The sequence below is a fragment of the Malurus melanocephalus genome, unplaced genomic scaffold (genome assembly GCF_030028575.1).
Source record: "Malurus melanocephalus ecotype Western Australia unplaced genomic scaffold, MMel_1.1 scaffold_272, whole genome shotgun sequence".
NCBI lineage: Eukaryota > Metazoa > Chordata > Aves > Passeriformes > Maluridae > Malurus > Malurus melanocephalus.
Genome location: NW_026623504.1, coordinates 460069 through 477111, shown reverse-complemented (window position 1 = coordinate 477111; position 17043 = coordinate 460069). Strand labels below are relative to the sequence as shown.

Here is a 17043-nt window from a genome sequence, read left to right as displayed (position 1 = left end):
GACTGGATGCAGATTAAATCCTAGAGAGAACACTCACTGCTTTTACTGTAATGCTTTAGCTCAAGAGTTGTCTCATGAAAATAAGTTTTCCGTAAAATAAACGAGAAGTTTTCAATCAAATCAGCCTGGTCTGTGGAAGGTGTCCCTGCCACAGTTAGAATTTTGGGCTAAAAGATATTTTTATACATAAATATGTATATTTGTGTGTGTATATACACACTCCAAATCCCAGAAGGTTTCAGGTGCTTTTAAAGGTTCTATTCATGCCCAGGTTTGCAATAGTAAGCTTTTTTTTTTTCTTCCCCCCTGAAAGTCACTGCACGCTTTCTAAATTTAACAGCACATCAATGTTTTATGACAGATTTTAATCCCCGCTGGAAGCAGAGTATGTGCAAAAGGCTTGGAAAAAAAAAGGAAAAAAGAGTCAGGCACTTGGGCAGAGCTTGTCAAAAGCTTATCTGAACTTGTAAATCCTTTGAGAGTTCCCTTTCTCCACAGGCTTTAACTCTATCTCGGTGTCAGTACAGGTTTGAAGTGCTGCTACCAGGAAAATATGAATTATTTGAACWGAAAGGCCAATATCTAATCAATAATCTTGAATAAGATTTTGTCATTCAGAATTTTTTGGGCTCTGAAGGCACAGAATGCTCAGTCTGACAGCCAGTGATGCCCCAGGTCTGGGCTGGGATGGCTGGAATTCCACACCAGAAATCCTGGTGGGAATATTAACTGTAMAGAATACTGTGCAGCTCCTCAAACAACCTAAACCAATAATTGTGTATTGGTAATTAACTGCAGTCATAAAAGAGAGCATTACTGCGGGGAAATTTAACTTTTAGCAACTGGTAAAAATCATCAGAAATTATGCCAAAGAGTAAGGAACTGTATTTTCCTATGACAACCTTATTTTTTTTGTGAAAGAAATCATTTAAATGTGTGGGGTAGGATCAGAGAATACCAAACTAGAATTACTTACCACATGAAGAATTTTATTTTCTGTTTCATACACCGTACAATCCTGAAAAAAAAAGACAGAACAAAACTAATTAAATGAATGTCACATTACATTTTCTATTAAGAAATGAAAGAAGGGTTTATGCTGTTAACAATCTCTTGCATATTCCTGAACTTCTTGATTAGTTTAAGCCTTGTTACTTTTARAGCAGTCATTTTCCTATTTCAGTTATCAGAAATAGATAAATACTAAGAATATTGAATACATCTAAGAATAATCAATCTCATCACTCCATAATTTCAGTGTCACTACACCTTTACCTTGCTTTTTGATTTAGTGCTATTACAGCGCTAAAATGTTGCTTATTTTGGGGCTAAAATGTTGCTTTTGTTTCATGAAACAAACCCTAGGAGCTGCTAAAAGRGATTCCTGCCTCTATTGTTTATTAATGTTTGAAATTTCCCTCGGAAAGTTCCCTCTGGGAATGGGGACACAGCCATGGTGAGGTTGTTTTAACCATCCCCTGCAGCCCTGCCCCACCTCCTYCTGCCAAGCACCACTCCAGATCTCAAGTTATATTCTGCTAAAGCATGAAATAAAAAGAAAAATACAGAAAATTACTCTTCCAGGCAGAGTGAGACCAGAACAATCCCACCAAGTCTTGGTTCAGTCCCCAGCCAGGCTCCCTCTCCCCTTGTTATGTTGGGAAATTGCTAAATCCTTCTCCAAGTGCTATTGCACATTGGAAAGGCTTTTTACAGAGCAAATTTAAAAAATTGTCTTCGTTATTTAGTTTTTTTTCCTTGAATACACCTTCAAGTACAATTTAAATCACTGAAAACCTGAAAGATCCTTTCAAGTGACCTGAGATTGCCCCAGCTGGCCAGARCRTGGTGATGGCARCACCAAGGYTGGGGTTTKGATCTCTCTATGGAYTTCATRAACYTTGTGGGTCCCTTCCAACTCAGAATATTCTGWGATATCCCTTCAAGCAGCTTAARAYTCCCTACAGTTCTCAWRATTTCCTCTTTTTACTGGATCCTAAATTAGCAGCAGGAGTTAATTACTTCAGATCTCCCATAAAACAACTCCAAAGCACTCATTCCCTTTGCTCTGGACRCTCAGTTTTGGGCAGGGACACCCTCTGGGCACTCTCTGCTCCCTTTTTCCAGCATCCCAAACCTTTGGCTGCTCTTACCCAGCTCCCAAACCTCATCCCTTGGGTGTCCCTTCGAGGATATTGTCCCCAAGCCCATCTGGGACAGCTGCTCGGAGCTCTCAGCCCCTCCCTCTGCTCTGAAGGTCAATATTTATTTTGGAGGATTGCTGCTTCCGTGGAGAAATTGATTTCTAAGTGGCTACAGTTTAAGGAATATTCACTGCAGAATGAGGAAGTCAAAATCAGAAGATTGGGAGCACCGTGGAACACAGAAGGATTCATATTAGCATTTCATGGTCAAGGATGCCTTTGATGTTCCCTCTGTTCACACTGTTATTTTCTGCAGCACAAAAAAGAATTCAATTAGTCAGTTTGGCTGGCAATGCCCAAGGCAGTTTTCCTTACAAGTTTTGCACACTTCAAACAGCTCCTCTGCCATCTCCTTTTAACCCTCCACGTGCCAGGAGAACAAAACCATCRCAGCAGGGCTTCCAGAGCTAATGCTCCTTTCTAAATTATTCCTTTAATTTCTGTGCTAGAAATACAATGAGAGCCTCCCTTCCAACAAACTTAATTACTTCAGGTCAAAGAACAGAAGAATTTTGTGTAGTAAAACTTGAATTTTACTGTTTTGTAGAGCAGAATTAATGTTAGCTGTACTTATGTTGCACATTCAAGATTACATTAGCATGAAAAATGTTAATGGCTTTGGGATTCCTTCCAGAATAGATGCATAGTGACTTTTTTTTTAAGTACATCAGACTAGTTTAACTGAGAGGTTAAAAGCACTTGCAATGTTATACTAAAGTATTAAAATATGTAGGTCACAATATTCTTCTGATTTATTTTTCYCTGATACATAGTAATGCACGAGGGATCTCATTAAAAATATAATCTTCCAGGACTACCATTTATAGAATGTTGATCTATTTTTCTTAGAAAATAAATAATGGTTACAGTCCCATTCTTTCTWCATTCTCTGATAGCAAGATGACAGGATAAAAATGTTTCTTCTCAGAGTTTAAAATAACTTTAAAAAAAAATAAAAAATCAGTGACTGTTTTATTTCCCCTCTCTAAAAGGATAAAATACAGGAATTACAAAACCAGTCAGAGCAGCAATATTGCAAACCAGGCAAGGACAGCACTGTCCTGAACACCCCATGTTTGAGAGGGGCAAACCACCTTTGTCTCCCTGACAAAGTGAAATTTCTCTTTTGAATATTCATCACGAGAAAAGGTCAGTGGGACTCACCCACACTCTGATCAAAATTTTAATTTCTAATTCTGAAAGAAGGAAAAAATGCAAGCACCACAGAAATTTGCAGATACCATAAAGAATGTTTTATGGTGAGCTCTTGAGGACAGTTAACTAATGCATAAAAAAAGTAAAATATTTAGTTCATTAACTTAGTTCAATACAACTGTGTGAGTTTAGTCAACTACTGAAAAGAAACTCAGATCCTATAAAGGAGCAGCTTGGAAGAGAATTTAAAAACTTTAAAACTCTGTAAGTTATTAAGAGAACCTGAGGTTTTAAATTCTCTTAAAAACTTAAAGAGAGCTTGGAAAGAACTTAAAATTCTCTTGGTAGAGAACTTTTAAGTTTAATTCCTCTGAAAGAGAAATTAAACTTAAAATGCCAGCTGAGTGACATTTCTCACCACAGCACTGCTGGAAAGTCCTACATCCATCTTTGAGTGGTGGAGACGACAAAGTGACATTTCAAAATACATTGTTTACATGCATAAAATTAAATATTTCTGAAATTCAAACCTTGAAAAGAAAGAGATTGTTCTGAAATTAGGCAAATGTAGAATGGCAAATACACTGAACTGACTGATTTTGGTTCCAAGGTAGAGACTTGACCATAACCTATTTTTAGAAAAGAGTGAACAGATGTTTGATAAAATGTTCTTTAGCAAATGCAAGCAAAATAAGATTGAGGGGCTGAAAGCTGAAGTCTGCAAAGTTCAAACTGAAAATAACAGCCAGGGTTTGCATGGCAGCTGCTGAATCACGGAATAACTTGGGTGGAAGGGACCTCTGGAGGTTATCTGGCCCAACCACCTGCTCAGGGGAGGATCATTTAAAAGTTACTCCAGGTACAGGAATTTACTAAGAAACAACAATTGCTGTTAATTGCAGCACTTTCCAAATCTCTTTCCAACACAGGAAAAGCCATGCTTCGTCCTAAACACAGTATTTGACTAAAAATAGGGCAAAAATCCATTATAAGGGGTTTGAATTTGTCTCAGTGAGGTTAATTAGACAGTAATAAAGGGGAGAAAAAGCAAAATTTTGTTTGGGTTTTGTCAGAAAAAGGCTGAGTGGTGCTGGCATCCTTTGGTAAGGCACAGCCACTTTTTGTTGAGAGGAAGTTTGTCCCTGCAGGTTAATGAGTGCATCCAAAACATCTGCCTCAGGTTTAAACATCTTTGACATGATGAGGAAAAATTAAAACCCAGCTGCCACTAGGGCTGGGGAACTCTTCCTACTCCATGAAAAATTCACCAATGGCTATGTTTTATGAACAAAAATTCAAACCTATTCTTCCCCAGTTGCTCCAGTTRTCTTTSCCTCGGGGCAGCCTYGGTGCTAGAGGATKACAAAACCCAAATTTGGTGGATTCYTTCTGAGARCAGYGAGGAGAGTGAGTGCACCTTSAAATTGGAGCTGTGACTCAAAGKGAAGTCAGCAAGCTCAAACATCTCAATGCCCTGTTCTAACATGCTTTTTTGTGTGTTATAAACACATTCTGATGGGACATTGCACCTCAAAATCAGGAWATTTCTGCAGCTYTCTSCATAACACAATTCTTTYAKARAAGCTTGRTGAARGTGATCAAAARGGGTTAAGAAAACTGAGCAGAATAAAGTGCATTTCCAAACACARATGGAGAACTGTAAAACTCCTCTAAAATTAGAGAATAAGGTTTTGTTTTAGCCATCATGAGAAAATGCTGTTTAAAGTTAAACAGTGACTCTTCATCATAGCATTTATGTGGTATGCAAATAATAATGCATTAAAATAAATTTGATCTGAGGTTATGTCCCTCAGATCATACAGGACATCCATGGAGATTCATAAGCAGTTTCTAWATTAAACTGAGGTTACAGGGCAAGGTCTCCTGTTAAGAAAATTCACCTGGAGTGGCAGCTCCAGGTTATGCCCACGAAATGTTTATTTTGCAGAAAACATTGAAGACATTCCTCACTTAATGTGCCAAATCCGTACCCTTCACTGCTACTTTCACACTGACTGGATTAGGTATTTAAAATGTGTACAATTCATAAAACAAGGGGTATCTGAAAGRATCTGAGCTCCAGGTTTCTATTAGTTCTGCCTTTCAATTCACATTTCAGCCTGCAGCTGAGCCTGCAGTTCTGGTTTAGGTGAGACATTTMTGTTTTCACACATTAAGGTCAATTTTCCTCAGATTTAGTGACAGCAAAGCTGTCTTTCTCTCTGACTGATTTGGTTTTATCTGCTCTTTSTGGTGCTAAAAGTTTAATATAACATAAAAAGATCTTAATAGAYGAGTAGCAAACAAGCCAGATCTGAAAATAAGGTAAAGACAAAACTTGATTTGTAACCTGAAGAATTAACTAAACATTTTTCATCTTGGAATGTCCTGGAATTTATGCTAAAAGATTGTTTTCAAGTTGTCAGAAGGAGGACAGCTTTGGGACTGGAGTCGAAGAACTGGAAAAAACAGAACCAAACTCTTGTTKGGTGGAGGAGAACAGGATTTCATCTGCCAAAATCAGRGAYRTGAAYGACAGAAGKGGAGACAGAAATTCAAAATTACCCYATTTTCACCTGGACCACAGGGAGAAATCAAACTCACCCAAACAAAGTGCAATATCAGCTGAAGGACAGACTCAGAATCTGAACTTTTTATACTGTAGAGAAGTTCGTTTTGCTTAGTCTGTAAATCAAAAATAGCCTGGTGCCATAAGCACCTTGTAAGAGAAAGCTTAATAAAGATACATAAATAATGAAATGCCGACATAGGGGTTTCTAAACTGAGAAAAGGGAAAAAGGAKCTTTGTTTTGTGCTGCAAAAATGCATAAAGGACAAGATTTCCAGGAGGAATAAAGCTGAATATTATAAATTAAGGATAGTAGTGTAAAATACAATGACATATTTATAAGCTGTAGTTCTTTCTCTCCAAGAACTGAAATAAAATTGAAAAGGAGGGGGAAAAAGGGGTTTTCAGAACTACTACTCCAAAAAGCATTTGAAATGAAGTGAATTCTGGGGTTGGTCTGCTGGGAGGGAATTGTGGCAGCACAGGACAGAAGAAGGCAGAGGAGTCCCCTGTGTTGGAAACAGGCCCAGCCTAAAGTCCTACAAAACTGGAGCTTTGTCTGAGCTTTCTTCTTGCTTTTCCTCCTTCCTCTTTCTCTTTTCCTTCATTCCAAATCAGCCTTGCCTGCCCTCTGACCTCTCCACATGCACCAATAACACCCTTTTGTCTCATCAATATTTTATCCACTCACAAGGGGAGAAGCTCACTGCAAATATTTGTAAAACTAATTTGCCCTCMGTCTTTCAGTACCTGTGTGTCACCTCGTGTCTTACTTCAGGGGCAGACAGTGCCAGAGAYTGTTATTATAWTATTATATGATATTATTGRGGTCAGAGCACCAAGCCTGAGCTCAAGGAACATTTGGAAAATGCTCCCAGGGATGCACAGGGTRGGATTGTTGGGGTGTCTGTGTTGGATTTGATGATTCTGGTGGGTCCCTTCCAATTCAGAACATCCTGTGACTCCATATATTATATAGAATTAAGGACCAGATCCATTATTTTATGTGCTTGTGGCCTGTCCCATATTACAATTTCCTGATGAGTGTCAGTGATGGTAACACGCTGCTCTTACCTGTTCTGTATTTGTTCTGTTTAATGTTATGAATATTTTGTGTTCATCCCTAAACAACTCCCACACCCCTGGCTCTCTTTTCAGTGGAGAAGCCWCAGGGCAGATTCTGGATATATTTGTATGAGTTTTAAGAACCTGTCCCTGAGAGGTTTTGGATCATTCCTGTTTTAATCTGGAATACCCTGTTAGCAGCAGTTAAGCTGTCCCCCACTGTGGCTTTATTCCTTTGTTTGACACTTGCATGGTGGCARATCACCCAACATGAAATTGTCTACTCAAGAGCAAAGTGGATTATTTTTAACTTCCCACCATCCTTCAGTCTAGCCAGGAGGATCACCAAAGTCCAAAAAYCTTCCTGTCACTCCCAGAGAATAAGGAAAGAACAGAGAGGTAGTACTATAACAACTTTTCTAGTGATGTAAAAGCTTTTTATGATAAAATTTACAAATAAAAATTTATAAGCAAATAAATTTTTTTACACTATAGAAATAGTCTTTTTCCTATTGCAGTTTTTAGGCAGTGATGTGAAATCAGAACAGAAGAGCCACTCCTACCTGTTGCACAATGGTTGTGAGTTCCAGGCACAGTTGAACAATGTTGTTTTTCAGCAGTGAATATTCTGTCATGCTGACAAACGGAGACCTGTGATAGGGAGGGACAGGTTTATACAGAATTAGGGAYCATAACTTACCCCATAAGCAGATAAATGTAATACAGGGATCAGTTCTCACCACAGAAATGCCAAATCATTTTAATCTCCAGCAGCAAGCRGCACAACTTTTGTAATAAAGTCACAACACAGTTACCTTTGAAACAAGAAAAGATGCTGGCAGGATGTAAACTGGATTTTGGGCATGACATCAGAAGCTCTCATTTTTCTGAACAGCAGAAATAGGAGCTTTCAAACAACTCCAGATTTCCTTTGTACTGCTCATTAAAAATGTGGCATTTCTGGTGTGAGTGACATCACTGCTCGGCAGCAATCAGCGCCTTAATTCCGAGAGCAAAGCGATTCCTCCTCACTCACAGCTTCCTGCACACTCAGATCTTCTTCAGAAGAATCCCAAATTCTGCCTGAATCTGACCCCGTTTGAATTGATAAGAGCTGACAAGGTCATAGCCGGAGAGAACACGACTGCTGGCACTGGGTTAGGGAGATGTCACTGGGATTACACAAACGCCGTGAAGGAGGGTGATTCACTCTCRCTGGGATTTCCAAGGTGCCATTTATACATTCCTGAGCAGCCAGATTCCTGATAAAGCTATTCACTGCTACAGCTCCAAAGGGAAACGAGCCCTAAAYGCTTTGGTGCCGTTTTGTGTTTTGATTTCTGCCTTGCCACAGTCGCAGAGAKGCTTTTAATCGAATTCTCAGCTCATAAATGTAAAGTTGAGCAGTAACCAACACACCTCTACCCAACAACATCCAGCCTACTCCTGCTAAAATCTGCAATAAGAACATTTAATTTTCAGACTAAGCAAGTTCTATAATTTATTTTGAATACTTTTAACTGATTTGCTCAACTGTAACTTTTTTGTGTCTTTTTGATGGCTGAAAGGCAGCTCAAACTCCACAAACCTCTCTTCCTTGCCCTTCATTCTGAGTTATTTGATAATGTTACCAATTGCTGCAGTGAGAACAGCACAGAAATATTCATTTCACACGAAATCCCACTGAAATAATCTCAAAAGGTAACTAAAGCAAAAGAAAACACTCTCCTGGCAGACAAAGGTACTAAATTTTACCTCCAATATTTGACAAATTTGTAAAAATTTTGAGCTATAATTCCAGACCTGCCATTTTAATATGAGAATAAAAGAGTACGAGACAAAGAAAGAAAGAGACAAAGAAAGAACAAACCCAAAACTCCCCAAAGAATCGTTCTCAGAGCAGTTCATTACCTGTCCAGCCAGGCAAGTAAATTCTTGGCAGCACCAATCAGGTCAACTACAGAGGTAAGGAAATCGTTTGGCAGCCGTCGGGAGGCTCTGCCGTCRTAGTGGCCGCTCCTCCTCCGACCCGTGATGAAATTCTGCAGGTTCTTGGCTGAGGCGTTCAGCTTGTGGGACAGAGTCCTCAGGTTTTCAGTCTCCAAACCGTAATTCTGAGGGAGAGAAGAAGAGGGATGGGGTGTGTGGTGAGATGCGTGGAGCAAACTGTGATGGGAACATCGTGGGAGTGTTTGGGGTGAGATCAAAATGTGGAGAGCTCAATTTGGGACATGCAGGAGGAACCCAGACTGTGACACAACCTCTGCTGTCACCAGCACCCAGCACTGCTCCCATGGGTACTGCCATGGCCCACAGGATTTTGGGCATGATATCAGAAGCTCTCATTTTTTCTGGAAAAATAGGAGCTTTCAAATAACTCCAGATTKCCTTTGTACTGCTCRTTAAAAATACGGCATTTCTGGTGTGCRGAAAGGACAAAAGCAGAAAGGATCCCATGGGCAGAGTCTCCGTTTCTGTTCCATTTTTGAGAGATGCAGGTGAGGTGAGCACTGTCCCCTCTCTGCCTGTCACCCCCTGCCCTGTCCCAGCACCCAGAGCACCCTCAGGTGAGCAGAACACTCCTTCCCCTCCCTGTGAGCCGGGAATGAAGGGGTGCASGGCCCTGCTGAGGGGATTGCACAGGAACAGCCTCTCCTGGCCCTGGGGAGCCGCTGTCCCACCTGAACGGGCAAAGGATGCACAGACACTGCTCCTGCTCCCCACGGCTGCTGGGGAAGGGTCTGAGGACAGAATGTGTGGGAACAGCTGCTCGGGGCTCAGAGACCCCAGACTGGGACAGGGGTTTGTGTTGAACAGCTCTGAGTTGATTTTTGTCCATTGTTCCAGTTCTGATGGGAGGAGAAGGGTTGAATCCCATTAAAGGTTTCCAAACACAAATTTCTCTTCCCTTTATCCACGTTCCTCCATCCATCCATCTATCCCTCCATCCACCCCTCCATCCATCCATGTCTCARTTCTTCTATCACCAAACCTATTCCCCACTTAGACCCAGACAACAAACCCAGAAATATCTCAGCTCAAATAATGAAATCATTCAAATTCACACAGAAAGTCTCAAACACACTGAACTGAACCCTGATTTCTCGCAGCCCCCACAGGATGTGGGATGTGAAAGAATTTAACRAGCATTTAAGCCAAATTAAACCAAATTTAACTCTCAGAGTCTGAACTGATTGCCCACTATTAACTTCAACCATGCTTGTTGTTACAGAGGATGACTGATCATGAAAATCACAGTAATATTTGTGCCTAAACTTCTTCCTCAAAGCAGAGAAGAAAGAACTGCAAAGAATGCTCTTCTTGATGGATGTTAACATGGATATTTGTACTAGAAATAATAATTTTCAACACCAGAAAAGGAAAATATGGTGAGCAATAACAAGCTTATAAACTGAGATTGTGTGGAAGGCAAACAGAGCACAAACAAACACTCACTGAAGTGGTTTGGACCTTGGACAGCTGGACTTTGTCAGCACCTTCCCTGCCAGCCACTCTCCCTGTCAGAGTTCACTCTGAGAAATAAATCAAGGCCTTGATTCCAGCTTGGAAGGAAATCCATGAAGAATGAGTAAATGCTATCAAAAATGAGATTTAAATGCCAGGGAGAGAATTAACTTCATTTTTATATCACACCTAAAGCACTGTGATCAGTCAGTGGGGTCCAGACCTTCCACTTCAAGACTAAATTGCTACAAACGAGTAAAAACTCTCAACTCTCATCCCAGAACCAACACTGCACAGTAGCAACAGCAGCACTAAAGTCATTCTCTTTTGGAAAAGTTTAAAGAGCAAGCTGCGTTTGATATTAGTGTGTCATCTTTTTAATATCACATCTAATCTTGCTTTTATTAAAGCACTGAAGGAATCCTCTCCCCTGCCCTATTTTTTCTCTCGCCTTGCACCCCTGCCAAGCTGATGACCAAATGGGAGCACGGGGATGCCTTTTCCAGCTCTCAACCAGCTGGGCAGGGTCTGGTTTCCCCTCAGAACGAGTTTCATTCTGCACACTCAGCAGCACATTACCAGGATGATGAACTAGATCCTCCTGGTTGCTCATTCCTGTGGAAGCAAGCAGAAAAATCAAACAAACAAACAAACAAACAAAAAAAACCCCCCAAAAAAAACCTAAAAACCAACCCTCCCAATAATTGGTTATTGCATAAAAGCTCTGGAAACCTGTCACTTTGCTTTTAAAAGAAGTTAAGCAGGAAAGGACAGGGTTTGACCACTGAATCTATAAATACCAGAGGATATTTTAGATCCCAGCAAGGGTAATCAGCCAGAGAGATCTTCTCCAGTCACTGGAAAACACAGAGGGCTGAGCAGGAAATGTGTGTGAGGAAAACCACCCAGGGAGCAAGTTCTTCTTCACTTTATCTTGAAGTTTATTGCTTACACGCCAATGACAGCCTCAATTAATATCAATATAAAATTTAAACTGCAGCAAWGCGTAGATAAAACGTATCCATAAAGATAATCAGGAGATGAAAGGAAATTTTGCAGCTCAATAAAAGTGCTGATGCAAGTCCGTGGTTTACCTGAGACTGAGTGAGGCACAATAAAGGGGAAAAAATGAAAATATTATAAAAGTGACCATAAATCAAGGCCTTTATAGAAGACAGAGACAGTGGGCTGTTCYAGATGGAAGCCTATTTAAATGCAAGATTTTAATTTTTAAACCAAATAACTGTGATCAGCTACCAAATGGGGAAAAGGCGGTTAAAAATAAACTTTAAAAGAATCCCCTCATCCTGATGCTCTGGTGCCACCAAACCCCACAGTGTCAGGACTTTCCTAAAGGATTGAAGGAAGCTGTGGCACCTTTTGTGCATCCTGAGACAGCAGCCAAGGTGATGGGGATAGAGGAGATTGTTCCAGAGGAGAAAAGAGCCAGGAAGTGGCTCAAATCCCCCCAAATTTAAATTTCACCGATTTCCATTCAGTGGACATGCCTGAAAACAAAGAATTGATGCCTGAAAATAAAGAACTGCAGTTTCTGGCAATAATTAAGCAGGTGAGGAGCCTCATGGTGTAGAGATGGCAGTGCCAGTGCCCAAATCCCCTCTGAGTCCTGGAGGCATCTCCTCTTGGTGGTGTAACTGAGAGAATCTYGGGGCTGCCAGGATAAATCATGCTCACAGCTGCCAGGCCAGGCTCCAGCTTTCACAGCCACACATTCTGCTCTCCCTGCCTTAAAATATGTGCTGTTATTGCGAGCCACGCCATGGAAATGATGCTCCTGAGCCTGGAAAATTCTGTCTCCTGGCAGGAGATTCGGGTGATTTCTTTCTCCCAYGGTAAATCCTAGAAATAATTTCTTGTTTAAAAAGAAAGGCAGAAAAATAAAAGAAAAAACCTCTAAAAAGGACAAGAGGGTGCCATTAGAACAGGGAGGTGTTTTTTTTCATCCCAAGAGAGGGGAAAAATAAATAAGAAAGGTTTGCTCCATTCCCTGGTTTTGTTTCACGATGCTGCAGGTTGCTCCATCATCATTTTCATCAAACAACTCCTTTAGTGGAAATGGATATACAAGTTCAGGGAATGAATCCTGACTACCAGAACGACCCCAGATGTTGCCTGTCTAGAACCACACAGCCGTGCAATTTGTCAAATTATCCTGAAATCTGGATCAGGGAACTGTCTGATGAGAGCAGAAAGATTCCTGAAATCACCAATGCTCCATTTCAGAAAGAGGGACCTGGACAGGAACATTGCAGAAAGAGCCACCTTGAACACAGAAAAGCATGACTGGTAAATCTGTTCAATATTTAAGTTATTCCACATAAAAACACTGATCAAGCAGTAAGAATTTCTGTATCTCTGCTGACAGCATCRTTACCTGCCCGCTCTCAGAAGAGCTGCACAGATTATCAGATTTGTTCAGCGGCTGATCCCGTGTTTCAGACGGGAGCTCAGCAATTCCTGACGCCCCATTCCATGACAGGAGTTGGAAAGAAGGATTTGGGGAGGCAGAAATTAAACACAAGCATGAGATCAGAGACAGACAAGCTCATTAAGGAGGAACATCATTAGAAAAACGCCAAGCTGAAGCTGTGCTCCAGTGAGATTTGGGTGGAAGGATAACTCTGCTTCCTGCCTGCAGATCTCAGCTCTCAATTCCAACTTTTTCCCTTTAATTCTCCCATTTTTAAGCTCTCTCTGAGGTTGTTCCAGTTCCCCTTTCTGAGCTGCTGTGCTGTGGTTGGGGTTATTGGAGGTGGTGAGGGAACAGGCAGGACAGATCCCCTCTGGGCCTTTCACACTTGATCGGGTTTTTTGAAGAGCAGAAAACAGGTGGCTGTTGTCAGAAATGGTAAAATTCAGGTGACAGCAGCAAATGGCTTTTTTTTTTGAGCAACCTGAAGCAGACTTGTGTTATTCCTAGTGGGGAGTAAAAGACATGATGTAAGAAAGAAGCTGTTTAACACTCCCTATAGTTAAAATCAGAATTTTGGGAACTGAAATATAKGAAATATGCCTCCAAAGAGATATTTAATGCCTCTTTTTAATGTCAGAAACCCAAAATATGGAAATGGCTAAACACAGTCACCATGAACCTTCCTACCCTGTGTCTGTGTCACAGTCCCAGCTACAAAAGCCTACTCATTTTGGCCATTCTGATTTGAAGTTTCATTTTTAAATAATATATTTTTAAAATATTTAAATATATTTCTATTTCATATATATTATATATTTATATTGTCTATATATATAAATTATATGCTTACATATATATTTTCATATTTAAATATATGGAATTTTAATAATCCATTTTAAAATAATTTTTAAATAATTGAGCAAATTCTCTACCTGACAAAACCTGACTTTTTTACATATTCAAAAAAGTGGAATGAAAAAGTTTTCAGCTGTGGCTTCAGGTGTTCTCACACCTTCCTGCAGCTAAGCACTAACATCACAAAGGAAGATTTTATGCAGAAAAAGCAATCTGGGAGAATGTTAGCTACTCAGATAAAATAGGCCAAATTATTGTAGCAAAAAACCAAGATAAAAAATAACAAGTATAGTGAGGAAAAAACAGCTGAGCACTAATCAGTTTTTTGTAAACACCAGCACCCRAAGATCAAAAGCCAAGCAAGAAATACCTACACTACATGAAGGATTTATTTCTTCTCTGGAAAAAAACCCCAGGATTTTTTCTTACAGGTACTGCTCTAACGAAATTGTTTTGCTGTGATGTGACATGCAGAGGCAGAAATAGTGTATGCACATTGAAATTTAATAGGCACAGGATGTAATTTGAGCTAAACAGTTTATATTGCATAAGTAATGACTTYAACTTACCTTAAAAACTGATTTCTTTTTAATTATAGTAATTTTTCTTGCTGTTGTCATTTATGTAAGTAGTCAGTATAATATATATAAATACAGCTATAAATATATAGAAACACATGGGTGCAGGCACAGCTTTTTCTGCAGGTGATACTTGGAGACTGTTACAGCTCTCACTGAACTGGAATAAAAGAGAAATAAAAGGGCAGAGCAGAAGATCTGACTGAGGAATTGAAAGGAAAAACACTGACTGAAATTCGAGGAAAACACCTCAACCTGAATCTTGTGCTGCACTCCCWTTTCTGTGCTTCTGGCATAAGCTTTAGGAATCCTCTCAATTTTGGGAATTTCAAAGTTCCATCTCCAGGCACATCTTCCCCAGCTCAGCCTGGTGTTTAAGCCACTCTCAAATCACCCATAAATTGATTTATTGTGGAGCAGAGCACCTGAAGAGCTCCCTGGGGATGCTCTGCTCCCTCCTGGTCCCCAGGGCTGGAGCTCCTGGAGGTGTCACAGCCACCTCCTGTCCCACCCACAGCCCAAAAACCCCTGGGAAAAATCCCCAAAAGAGCTCTGGGCTTTGGGATTCTCCTTTGGGAAAACACGAGGTGCCAGATGGGATCCTGCTCCTCCCTGCTGTGTCAGTTGGCTCTTCATAAAACCAGGCAAATGCAGCTTCTTTGATAATAAAAGCAAAAATCAAAATTAATCATACGCCCTAATTGCAGCATAAACACCTCTGACGCATAAATAGAATGAAAACTGCCAAAACACACTTTTTTCTTTAAAATTTCCTTTCTGGAGGGATGTTTTTAAAGGTTAAGAGCCTSACAGAAGACACAGTGGAAACCTGATTTTGAAATGTTGGTCCCTGTAAGAATTTCTTTGATTTCTTTGGGTAGATCCACTAAAATTTTTGTGCTGTTTTAATGATACAACTTCAAACTGAAGGTACTGAAATATGATAAAGTCAAAGTGGGTGAGGCATCACGTTTCCATCAGGTGTGTCTGGTTTTCCTCTTGAAAAACAATTTACAGGCTGATTATCTGAAGAGCAATTTGGAAAAGCCCAAATAAGTTTTTCATTAATTATCCTGTGAATTAGTGCACAAGTTCAGGTCTAGAGGCTGAAATTTAAATCTTAAAATTTCCTGAATGGTAAAAAAGGGACAATTGTTATAATTGGATGCAAGTCATGACAACGCCTGATAAAAAGTTAAAATAAATCAAAGAAACTGTAAGTTTTGCTAAGGAGACAGTGCTAGATGTAGTTCACCCAGTTTACACTCTAACATATTCAATAATTTATGTATTTTATATATGTATAAAATCCTAGCATAGTTGTCTTGAAAAATATAGATGCTTTAGGAAAATATTTCCCATTTTCACAGCTGGGGAATGCAACTCCAGTAAAATATTGCCCAAATTTGGTTCAGCTTTTACTTTAAAAGCTCTTCTCCATCTATATCAGTAAATTAGCATAATAACACAGAACAAACACATAATAAATTTATCATAAAACCCATCCTATTGACTGTCTTTAACAACATTTGCCTATCATTTCAGTTAAACTGCAGTGTCACAGCACRGAACGTGACATTCCATCCAAATAAAAATATAAAACCCATTAATAACGAYGGTAATGCTATGCAAATATGCGACATCATAATACAAATTAGAGCCTATTATTTGAAACACCTCGATGCTTTTTCATGTGCAGCTTTCCTCCCCCTTGTTCTCCCTTCCATTATAATTATCCCCCCTTGCTGGAGCAAATTGTGTCACAATTCTTTGTCTCCCGAGTCTGTAATTGGGAACTTGTCACGGCRCTTCTGAGCACTCCATACACCTTCCTATTATCTTGTAAATAGAGAAATTAAGTAGATCTARAACTAAGATTAAATATTTTAACATTAACATTTGCACTGTATATTTTTTAYCTTCAGAAGAAGGTGTAGCATTTACATTGAAGTATATATATCAATATATATTTATATATATAAATGCAATCAAGCATAATTAAGGTGTCCTGGAAAGTATTTTATTTCTAAAAAGGTGATTTTTACTTCACATAAGAATTAGAACGTGATAGTCTTTCCTTTGAAAAATCCACTCAAAAGGATTGTAAGACCAACCACTGAAAGAGATATTTTTTTTTTCAGAATAAGGTATTTAAATAAACTGTTAAATTTGTGTTTAAGACTTGAGAGTCAGATGATTGGGCACCTGGGGAGAGCAAAGCAGYAGATGAGGTCGTAGATGGAGATGCAGATTTATTGTTCAAGGAGCTCAGGTTATGCAAGGCTTGTCCCACTCTGGGCCAGCCTCAGGCTGCTCCAGTTTCTRCCCTGGAATGGTTCAGATGCTCAGGAATTAACAGGAATCCTGATCTCCTGCCTGAACACCTCCTAAGGAGCTTTCCCATCGCAGCTCTTGCTGCAGATCTCTGAGCAAAGCACACAAAGCCTCTGTGCTCTGCCTAATCCTGACAGAGCACTGTAATTTCTGTTGTGTAATGGCCAAAATCTGTCGCTAATTGGGTAAATTTGAGTAAACTGGAACATCTCCCTGGTTTGGTTACGTGGGTCTGCACAGGGGTCTGGGGAGAGAGGATCCACTGCTGTGGGACAAGGGTCCAAACCACATAAAGGGGTGAGGAAATGGAATGAATGACTCAGGAAATTGAATTAATGACACAAAAGGGCCTTTGAAAATGTTCTAAAGGGTTAAAACACTCAA

General features: G+C 39.8%; 1 protein-coding gene across 1 annotated transcript in view; it reads right to left on the bottom strand.

Annotated features, from left to right (window-relative positions):
- Positions 1 to 17043, bottom strand: part of LOC130579410 (connector enhancer of kinase suppressor of ras 2-like) — a 163131-nt gene that overhangs the window by 74336 nt on the left and 71752 nt on the right. Inside the window, exons 4-6 of the mRNA XM_057376192.1 lie at positions 8905 to 9107; positions 7557 to 7644; positions 977 to 1018 (exon numbers count right to left, since the gene is read on the bottom strand). Of these exons, the coding sequence (XP_057232175.1) occupies positions 977 to 1018; positions 7557 to 7644; positions 8905 to 9107 (333 nt within the window). The remainder of the gene's footprint in view (positions 1 to 976; positions 1019 to 7556; positions 7645 to 8904; positions 9108 to 17043) is intronic.